The sequence below is a fragment of the Parasteatoda tepidariorum genome, chromosome 12 (assembly GCF_982258835.1).
Source record: "Parasteatoda tepidariorum strain Cologne lab strain chromosome 12, Ptep-v5.0, whole genome shotgun sequence".
NCBI classification, from domain to species: Eukaryota; Metazoa; Arthropoda; class Arachnida; order Araneae; family Theridiidae; genus Parasteatoda; species Parasteatoda tepidariorum.
In genome coordinates, this window is record NC_141766.1 from 64,035,185 (window position 1) to 64,046,926 (window position 11,742).

The 11,742-nt window shown below is 27.4% G+C and overlaps 1 protein-coding gene across 2 annotated transcripts in view; it reads right to left on the bottom strand.

The window, feature by feature from the left end:
* LOC107440712 (3-hydroxyisobutyrate dehydrogenase, mitochondrial) overlaps window positions 1-11,742 on the bottom strand; it is a 44,269-nt gene that overhangs the window by 32,111 nt on the left and 416 nt on the right. For both annotated transcript variants that reach the window (XM_016053696.4, XM_016053695.5), the window contains exons 2-3: window positions 7,953-8,217; window positions 1,479-1,600 (exon numbers count right to left, since the gene is read on the bottom strand). In XM_016053696.4, the coding sequence (XP_015909182.1) occupies window positions 1,479-1,600; window positions 7,953-8,217 (387 nt within the window). The remainder of the gene's footprint in view (window positions 1-1,478; window positions 1,601-7,952; window positions 8,218-11,742) is intronic.

Genomic DNA, 11,742 nt, shown 5'->3' on the forward strand with positions numbered 1-11,742 from the left:
TTAATTTTCTCACATGAATAGACGATTCCATGAAATAAAAGAGTTTTAAAATAATTTGTTTAAATAACGTTTATTTTGTCACATTTAAAAATTCGATCCAAGTTAATACTTAATCAAAATAAATAATTTTGTGAATAGAAAATCAGAGATCTTTTCCGGCCATGCGATGTAATTAAATTGTAACTTTCTTTTTTTTTTTTATTGGTTATACCATCAACGAAGAGTGCAAGTTCTAAAATTGCTTGCGAAAAAGTACTACTTTATCACATTTAATAATTCAAAGTTAGAATAAAAATAATTTTACAAATATGAATTTACTTTGTCAAATTTGCTGTTGATTTATTTTCTTCTTGAAATTTTCAACTTTTTGACATTTTTTTTACATGGCACCATCTCCTATGAAAATAGACAACTAGAAATGAGCACAGGGAGAAAGAAAACGGTGCATAATAAGCACAAAGCCCCCTCATCATTTTTTAAACTCATAATTCATAGATAATACACAAGAAATTATAGTATTCATTATAGGAAAATTTGAAAGAATTTAAAAATATAGAATTTAATTTTAAAAACAAACTATGCATTTAATTACAGGATATCTGCTACATCTAGAGTTCTTAAATCCATGACTTTCCTTGTCTTCTATCAAACATTTTCCATGACCAGCACAGGTAAATACATTAATACTCAATAAAGTCGAAAGAAGATCTCTAAACCCACGAGTATAACTTTCTTTTAAAAAATGTTTTATCAGAGCAATGCTTCACACACTTTTTTAATATATCAGATTAAACCAAAGCAATAAAAAAATGAACTATTACACAAACTGCAAAAGAAAACAATTTGTGGTAACAAACATAAAATTTAGAATATGGGTTTAAAAATATTTTACAATGCCTTTTAAGGTAAATTCTACAGATTATGTTAATTTAATTTTAAAGAAACAACAATATCAACATCATTCCTTGCACTATGAAATTACTATATAGATATAAATCAAAATAAAAACATTTTAAAGATTAAACAAAAATTATTAACTTCAAAATTTTCCAAAATGAAATCATTTTTAAAATTAGGTTTTGCTAAAACTTTTAATATTTATCAGACCTAAAACCTTTTACTTGAGTTAATTTGTTGCTTCAATATAACAAATATAATTTTAATATAACTACATATAAAACCGAGCGCCCCCACATTTCTAGAGGAGGCTTTGCAAGTGAATACAAATTGCAATGCAGTATTTTCAAATCTTTTAAGTTTATGAAGGGCTTTAATAGCCAAAAATCCATGATGAACAGTGAGTTTCCATGAATCTTCAGTATTTATCACTGAAAATCATGACTTTCCATGACAAATTTCGATCAAGGTCAAAATCCATGATTTTCAATGACTTTCTAGATACACAGATACCCTGTTAATTGTTAGTGAGAATAGGAAAAAAATGATAAAAAAATTAATAAAAAGCAATAGAATTCTACCTCCCGAAACAGGAGCATCAAAGAATAAAGCTCTTCGTTTTTCTGCCATAATAGCTAATTCTCTCGTAACAGATGGATCAATTGTACTACTATCAATCAGAATAGTATCTGGTTTGACTTGTCTAAAGAAATGAAAAAAAAATTTATCATGATTCATGATAAAATTTATATCATTCAATTAATACATTCCCACGCAAAAATGGAAAAGATACTTTCAGTTTCTGACATTTTCTTCTCATTTCTCACGAAATACTAGTAAATCATTTTATAATTTTAGAGTCTTGCAATTTCATATACTTATCAATAAAGCTTTCAGATATTTGAGGAACAGGCAAAAAATTATGAACAAAAGAGTTTTTTTGAATACCCCATGCCAGAAAATATAACAATACACTTGTAAAAATTTGGTTTTCATATGAAATAACTGAATAAGATTTTGCAAAGCATTCTTAAATATTCATTGATATGAAAAATATTATATATGAAAGAAATCGCCTTATAGTTATTTACTATAACTGTAAAAATGTTCAATAGGATTAAACAAAATCTTACTTAGTACTCACTAATTACTCTTACTTAAAAAGTACTCAGAAAAATGTTAGAAATTTTTAAATTTTCAAGATATTTAAATTGATTTTTTTCATAAGTTACCAAACACAAGTCATGACAAAATTATTAAAGCAATATTTTAAATGTTACCTACACGTGCACAGTACCAAAGGACATCAAAACTTTAAATACTGATATCTTGTGATTTTTTTAATGAATAATAATAAGTATGCAAAATCGTATGATCTAAACATTTCTTAAGTTATAAAAAAATTCTATGAGTGCGTTTTGAGAAATTATACGCAACATCATAATCTGAAAAAGTCTCTTCCATCATTGTAAGATAATATATATATATATATATATATATATATATATATATATATATATATATATATATATAAGTTAAGAAACATAAAGAAAACATGGAAAAATTTAAGATTAATGAAAAGAGAAGGAAAAAAATTAATCTCAAAAATATATATTTTTCTTTGGCTATATTGATACAATATTCGAAAGCACTCCTTTTTGTGGATATAATTGCGTGTGCTGATGAAGAGATTATGTCTTTTCATTTTTTATTTTATGGCTTTTTAATATTTTTTTTTTTTTTTTTGTTTTCAAATATTTTACTTCAATATTTTTTTTCCTGCCCTTTTCATTAATCTTTAACTTTTTCCATGTTTTCTCTATGCTTTTAACTTATTTTATGAGTTCTATATACAGGGTATCTGCTACATTTTAGATTTAGATTTTCAAATCCATGACTTTTCATGACTAATGCCAAGAATTTTTCATAACTTAACGAAGTTATTATTTTCTCCGACAATAAATTTAAAAAAGCATTATAATAACATTAATTGAAATGATAGGTATAACCAAAACTGTTAGACTCTGCATCTTCATATTTATAGATTTTAAATTTAAAAAACAGAATAAAGAGAGAGTTGGAGCAATAAAATAGCTGAAAAAAATACAAAAGCAGAAAAAAAATTTCTCCTTTTTTTCTGCAAAATTATGTTCTAAAGATACTTTTCATGTTCAATGGAAAGAAAAGAAATACCAGTGATTTTTCTGTTCTCATTTCAGAATAAAAAAAATTTGCTAATGACTGGCTTTCTTCAGCTAGAATTTTAAATTGATAAAATAAAAATTTATAATAAATAAATAGATAAAATTCTGAAATCACAGAAGTTTAAAAGATAATTTGCTCTAGAATTGATGTTAACTTCCTTTCATTTTTTGAAAGAACACCATAATTTTTAAGGAACACCATAAAAAAAATTTTATACTTTAATAAATTGTGACTGTACGTGGGGGTTTTGCTACAAGGGAGGGAGGGTAAATTCCATTTTAAAAATTAGATTTTTCGGCAACCGAAATCCATGACTTTCCATAAATTTCCAGGTGCGCGGATACACTGTATATATCTGCAGCTTTTGCTCAGTAAATAAAATTTATTAATGTTCTTAGTTTTCTTTATTTTTCTCTTTTGTCTTCATTGTGATATATACAGTCAGACCTCTATTTAACATGTCGATAAATCCCGATAATAAGTTCGTTATCGTTATATGGAAAATTCGTTAAATAGTAAAACACTTAAATGCAAAACAGATTTTAAATTCATCAACTTTAGGCACAGTTAAAATAGTAATTTATGCACCTTTATCTTGCAAACTAGTATCTACTATTTATTTTATAAATCTTAACCATAAAAGAAATTTGCATGGAAACAAGGAATAGAGCAAAACATTATCCAGTGTTACACTATCATGCTACATACATTTTCAACTAAAAAAAAAAATGCTAAATTTATGTTATTATTATAGCTGCATATATTATAAAAGAAATTTTAAACATAAATTACCAAATGCGTTCTTAAGTAATTGCTACTGATAAAATCTGTTAATTAGTACTGAGTTGTTCTTTTGAAATTTCAAACAACATGGGAAAGGGATTTTACTGCTTTCTCTAAAATAGCTTTTAGAGAAGCAGTAAAACATTACGTAAAGCAGTGGCTTCAAAAATTAATTCAAGGTCATTTCCCCCATAAAATGCATTAACAAGTGTGAAATGTTCTGAAATACGTTGGAAAATAGGGAAAGTGGATATCAATGAAAAGTTCGTTAAATAAAAAATTCACTTCGCTATATGGAAATTATTTTACGAAAAAATTTCCAAAATGTTCTTGGTTCCTCGAAAAAATTCACAAAATAGAGAAATTCGCAAAATGGAAGTTCGTTAAATAGAAATTCGACTGCATATATATATACATGTGTTTTCTATTAAAATTCTTAAAACCTCTAATTGCTCAAAAAATAGAAATATCAGAAAAATAATACTAAATATTGAATTTTATTTTGTACTATAATGGATTTGCTTTAATTTTTCTTTTTGTTTAAACATTTTAAACTTTTTTTAACAAAAATATTTAATTCAAATTTATATTACTCTATAAAATGTATATATATATATTTATTTTTTTTGCACTTTCATTCTTTAAGGTCTACATTTTGTGGTTTCTTTGCTCAGAACCTATATCCTCCACAATATTTATGTGTATACATATGTTTATACAGTAAAACCTCGCTACAACCATATTTTTGGGACCAAATAAATATATTGCTGTAGAGGGATATATTGTTATATCAAGGGCCTGCATACTTTGGGGACACAATAAAGATTTTTTTCAATTTTAATGTTATATATGTATTAACTATAAATGTATATATTAATTTGCAGATAGGTTAAATATAAAAAACAATTTTAATAAAATAAGATCGCAAACATAGCTGAAAACAGTTTTTATTGAAAATAATCTGATATTTTTGTTTGTTTATTCATTCTTATGACTGTTAAGTCAACCAACAAAGTATGCATATGGTTAGTTCAAAGTACGAAAATGATTTTCGTTTGTGAATGGTGCTCCACCCTCCCCCTAAGGAAAAAATTCTCTTTCAGATGTTAATGTGATACTACTTGTGGTCATTTGTGACTCACGATCAGCTTTTAGCATGAAGTAAAAGAAATCATACAGAAATGTTACATCTGTGACTTCTTAAGAGATAAGGGAGCAATTCTAAGAACGAAGCTCTTGGGGTAGTCAGCAGTGAGTCTTCTCTTGTCAGAAAAGATGGAAAAAATAGCAAAAGATGATAAAATAAGATTTTGTACATTATTTGAAAACCTATAATAAATGAATTAAATAAGGTTGAAATTTGGAAGAAAAAAATCGTTTTACAGGGGTTTATTGCTCCAGAGAATATCGTAATATTGAGAGAAGCATGACATTAATTTATATGCAAGTTTGTCGGGACCACAAAACATTATCGTAATAAAGGAAGTTATTGTATTGGATATCGTAGTAGCGAGAGTTCACTATATATATATATATATATATAAATTATTACATTTGCCACTAACATGACCAAATATGAGTGTGGCAATTCATTAATCTACAAGGTGTGCAAGTGGCCCCTTCATACAAAAAGGTTGCTGCCAAATTTTAGAAATGATATAGTAAAAATTATAATGCTTTTTTTATTATGAGTAAAGTTTAAACTGAAGGAAAGTATATATATATATATACAGTATGACCTCGGAAATCCGGATTCTTATGTCTAGTTCGTCAGAAAAAATGTTCCAAATCAATTTTTAAAAAAAGGAGGTCTACACATGCGCGTTCAATCACGTAATTGGCCGAGCGAATCCAAAACTTCAATAATTCTATCAATTTAAGTAAGGTATCTAAAATTCGGAAATTTTGGAAATCCGGACCATCTGCACCCCCGAGCAGTCTGGACTTTCGAGGTTGCACTGTATATTCTTCTTATAATCTATCCACACTTTAACGACATGAACATTTTTGACGGCGATAGTTCTGTCTCTGACAATCTTAAAATAAATAGGAAAGTAAATTACAATTAAAATTTTTAATTAACAAAAGGAATCAAGCAAAATATTAACTTACAAAAAGAAATATAAGCTAACAATAAAAATAAGCTATGCAATTAATAGTTATAAAAACAAATTTAAAAAAAAAGATTGAAAACAATAATAGTCAAGAAATTCAAAAATAAACACTAAAAGAAGTAACAACCAGGGCTAAAGTAATACCTTAAATGTGAGCTAAATAAAGAAAAAGGAAAAACAACAATAAAAAAAGGATGAAAACACAAACTGACGCCAACATCCTAGAAAAACATATTAAATAAAGAGCGAACAAATTGTTGACATTTTTTCTCCTTTTACTATTGTGTAATTCTATGCAAATAAGCTAAAATGATATAAATGAAAGATATTTCAGTTTCTTCTATCTAAAAATAAATTACTTATTTGTTCAATATGTAGTGTGAAGATGTTTTTATTACATTGTCTCATAAGTTCGAAGTATTATTTGAAATAAATATTTTTTAATAAGTTTTAAACCCATGAAATCTCATTCTCTCATTTGTAATTCTTACCAGCTACAAACTCAAAAAGCCATATTTCTCACTGAAATACCTATTTTCTTGTTCTACTTTCATGCTTTAAAATTACCCCTTGTAGTGTTCTTTCTATGTTTATTTTATAGTTTTTAAATGGGTGTGTTTACTTAGCAAAAATGTTTCGGATTGATGGCATTATTATTTGGGGAGACACAGTACACATGAAACTGCTAAAAAAAATTACAATAAATTGGGAGAAGTTATTCAGTGTGTATTAATAAGAAAAAACAAAGTGGATAAGTAGCAAGATGACACTCTCATTACCGCATTTAAATTTATGAAGTGAATTTATTTTCTAAAAATGTATTGATTAGTGTCTTAATTTCCTCTAATGGGATAGTTAAGGAACAGAAAATGTCATTTTAATTTTATTTGTAAGTGTAAACTTCAAAAGGAAATTGTTATTTTCTCATTCCCTAACTATTACCATACCCTCATTTTGAGAAAATTACACTGTTGAGAGGCATCAATTCTAATCGTTTTAAAGACTAGTTTTTTCATTAAAATTATTATTTTAAACATGTTCATAACTAAAATTATTATTCTCACACTAAGTTATCATTCCCTAAATTTAATAAAAACTTATAACAATTTCAGTATCTTTTTTTTTTTAAATATTTAGCAAGACTGTTATGTTTACTTTGTTTAGTACCTTCTACCATATCTTACTATTAAAAATTTCTAACATTTTCATCTTATTACTACCTGCAAATAGCCTATTTGCAGAAACAAATGCATGAACCAAATTTATGATCAATTTCCAGCTTTCAATAACTGAAATAAATTACTTAAAGAATGACATTATTTTTCCCTTTCAATATAGATGGTTGACCAGGTAAAGCTAAGCACAGATGGCGCTATGAGGCGTCATAAGACTTCCAGGTTACTACTTACGGCTGATTTTTATCCTAAGCTTGAAAAAACGAACTTCAATATAATTATACTTTTAATGTTTTCAACATAACACGTTCTTTCAATCTAACTTTCAACAAAGTAAACAGCAAATGAAATCGGAAGACTCTGCAAGCTTGCTATGATAGGATATAAATAAGGGATACCCCTCAAAACATGGCTAACCATACACTTTTTTTTATGCTGGGATGTTAATTTTGTTTTAGGCTCATGATCTGCTAGAATATATAAATTACAGAAAACTTTTATGAATGGTAAAATTATGCATAAATTGAAACACAATAATAAAACATTGTAGAATAATCAGAAAGGGCCTAGAAAGCAAAACATAAGTGGAGGGATACACAGGAAGTTATCTAAATTTCTGAGGAAGCTTGTTATCGTTTACATTCAGTCAAACACCCATACATTTTTTTTCATAAAATTTAAATAACAGTTTTGAGTTTCTCTCCTTTTTTTTACATGCATATATAAGATATATTTATATATCAAAGCAAAATATTCTGATAATGAAATTGATACTCACTGAAAAATACCATTTTCTGAAGTGTATACATCTTGAACATGAGGACTAGAAGGAAGCATTGTGATAATTGTACTACATCTTTCAGCTACTTCAGAGGGATTTTGAGCTATTAGAGCACCAGCATCTAACAATTGAGACATAGCTTCAGGGAATACATCATAAACTACTAAAGAGTGGCCTTTATCTAGAAGACTTCTAGCCATATTTTGGCCCATATTGCCTAATCCAATAAAGCCTACTGAAGAAGATTGAGATGCAAATCTTCCTAAAAATATGTTCAACAAAATAAATGTGAGACACTCAAGTGTTTAAACTTTACCAAATAAACAATTTACCAAAATAGTTATTTTTATTTATTTATATCCAATGGCAAAGGAAAATGGCAAGCTCTTATAAGATTAACAAAGAAATGGAATTAAAAAGAACACAATAAGAGAAAAAAGTCCCATCAGCAGATGTTGAGCGCTGCAATATTGCTTCAACTGAGAGCTCTCATGCAGAGCTGCGCATCCCAGCTAATGTCCATGATTTTGTTTTTTTCACAGAGTGGGCAATTAGGACTTGTGAAAATGCCAATTCACTGAAGGTAGTCATGGCCTATCGCAAGTCTGAATTCCACAACAGCCCTTCCATGGGGCTTATCTGAAATATTTTGGTCTAAGCTATTCCTCCAACTTCTTGAAGAAACATGAGAAGTGAGCAAGGCTTTTATCTTATTAGATTTTTGATATTAAGTTTTGTGGAATAGAAAGCGCTAGAAGCGCTTGGCTGTTGAATTACTTGAGTGCCCTTCTTGGCCAACATATCTGCTTGTTCCTTGCCGTATATGCAAAAACATTATTGCCAAAATTTTTAGTAATATGGCACATGTAAATCCCTAAAAAAGAAAGTGCTAAAAACTGCATTAGTAAAACGCAGAATACAGTTTAAATAAAGAGGAAGTGATGCTGAAAGAGAAATCATCCCCCTACTCCTAGAAGAGATCATCAAACTCCAGTATTTTTCTTATGATCAAGTTTTGTAAAGAATGTTAAATGAATTTAAAACTCAATATGGAAAAAGTCTTTCTGTTAATATATAACTCAAATTTTTGCTTTAGTATGACCCCAGTTGCACTATAATAGTTTATGCAACACAATTCTATAACTGCACATCCACTGTGCCTTATAAAAATTTAAACATCTATTTATAAATAGATTATATAAATATTATTCATTATCCAATTTTTCTGCTTCATCTGTTTTGAATTTTGTTTCAAACTAAACAAAACATAAAAAATTTTAAAAAATTCAGTGAGTATACAGAACTGAAGGTTAGTATATAAAAATAATAATAATACTTAAATAAATATAACATTAGGTAAAATTTAATTTTTTGGTGTCTTACCTACTTTGCATATCCCTATAGAAATATTCAAGTAATATTTTTTTTCTTATATTATGATGTATTATTATGAAATTGCAGTACACTGAATAGCTTTATACTTTAATTTCAAGAATTTAACGTTAATGTTACTTTAATTTTTATGTTAAGTCATACTCATAATGTCTCTAAATATGCTTGACCACCACCAACTCTGTTCAGTATTTATTAGTTATATAGAGCAATAATTGAAAGAGTTAATAATTACACAGCACTATGGGACCGCAACTTTTAAACTGGTTATGTCTCATGTGCATTGAAAGATGTTTTAATAACTGATTTTAGTTTGACGAAATAATTCATACTTTTTGGATTTTTTTTATTTTTTATACCCTTATGATTTTTAAATTTAATTATTTTAAGTAGATTCTCAGTTTATAAAATTACTTTTTTAATTGAGGATTGCAACTAGTTAGCATCTCATAATTTTTTTAAATTATGCATACTTTAAAAATACTTTATTATGTTTGCTGAGTTTATGGGGTAATAAAAATATGTTTGTAAAAATTATTGCATAACTTAAAAATGCTTTATTTTATGCATGTGAAGTTTTTTAATTTGATTTTTAACATGTTACAGGGGCTCTGACATAGAGAAATCTAGCTTTTCCTAATTCTTGTCTAGTGAAAGTAATTAATAAAAAATTCTTATAATTCCTTTAAAATCCCATGCTCATTGAAATTTCAAGTTCTGAACAAATAAAAAAAATCAGGACCAAAGGCTACAAATCAAATAAATAATAGACTGGCTTAAAGCTAAAACTATTATTATTGGCGAAGGGATGTAGAAAGAAGAGGATTAAAGACTGAATTGATGGCAATAGTGAAAGAAAACAACCATAAATACAATAAATTTGATATGGCTGGAATTGCCAATATTCATTACAAAACAAGTTTAAGATTACAGTCAAACCCCGGTTTAGCGAGCCCCTATTTACCTAATTTCGCGATTTAACAAGTTAATTAAGTAGTTAATTAAGTAGTTAACAAGTAGTTAACAAGTAGTTAACAAGTTAATTAAGATTAACGAAGTTAATGAAGTAGATTTATAGGAAACAATGACTAGCGAGTCTGGCACAAAAGTCGATAATGACTCTTCAGTGAAAACTGCTACTTTTTCTGATGCTTTGCATGGTTTGGAAACAGTGAACACTTACCTAATGCAGCAAGATGTAAATGAAGGAGTATTTCCTTTTCTTCATGACATCAAAAAAGAAGGAAGTAAGAAAGCATTACTCACAAAATGCTTTAAAATTTCAAATTAATCAACGTGTAATCATTCGCTGTATTTTAAGTTCCTGAATAAAAAGTGTAAGACTTCTATTCATATTGTGTATTTCCTTAATGATGTTTGAATATTCCATAAGGTTAGTCAACTTTTTTTTAATTTTGCCCTCCATATTACGAATTTTCCCCGACTTGGTAAATAATATTTTCGGTACCTATGAATTCGTTAAATTGGGGTCCGACTATACTTAATCCGATCCAGTTAATTTGGACACAAGTATTTTGTATCTAAAGAGAACAAAACTTTCACGTTAGGTGATGTAGAAAAACTGTGTAAAAAAATAAATAAGTGATGTTTTACCAACAGAGTGGAATAATTGCATAGAACATGTTAAACAAATAGAAAATCATGTGTGGGAATTAGAAGATGCAATAAAAAATACTATAAAGACAATTATTAATCAAGTAGGAGTCAACAGCAATTCAAGTTCACTCGGTGATTAAGATAAGTACTTTATCTTACACTTTTTTTTGCTTTAATTTTTTATTAAAAATCAGTTATTTATATATATAAAATAATTGGTCATTGCTATTTATATTAAAATTTACTCATAGTATTTTTATTACACCTTTAATATGTTGCTGTATCATTAACCAATAATATTCATGGCAGAATTTTACAATATAATTTAACTAATTTTTTTCGTATCATAGAAGTTTTGTTAGCAAGCATAATAATATAATCAGTTTACAAGAAACTGCTTCAATACTTAAAAATAAAAATTCAATGTTTAATTGTATTTAGTTAATTAAAAAATGTAGTTTCATTGTATTGTGAACCAATCATGCATTTATAACAAACAGCACGACTCCTCTGTTATTCACTTTTATCATAATTCTGTAAAATAAAAAATGCAGAGAAAATCGCAAAAGTCGCAAGCCTGATCAAGATTCTGGCGACCTATTAGTTAACTTTCGATCTATCTTTCCGTAAACGCACTATTGTGATATCTTTTATGGTCCAGTTTCTGGTCCTTTGAGCTTGATTTCTACCCTTGAAATTAAGTCATTTATTAAATATCTAATTAATTTACAAACAAAAGAATTTTTTTATTCTTTAGTCAAAATAACAAAAGTAATTT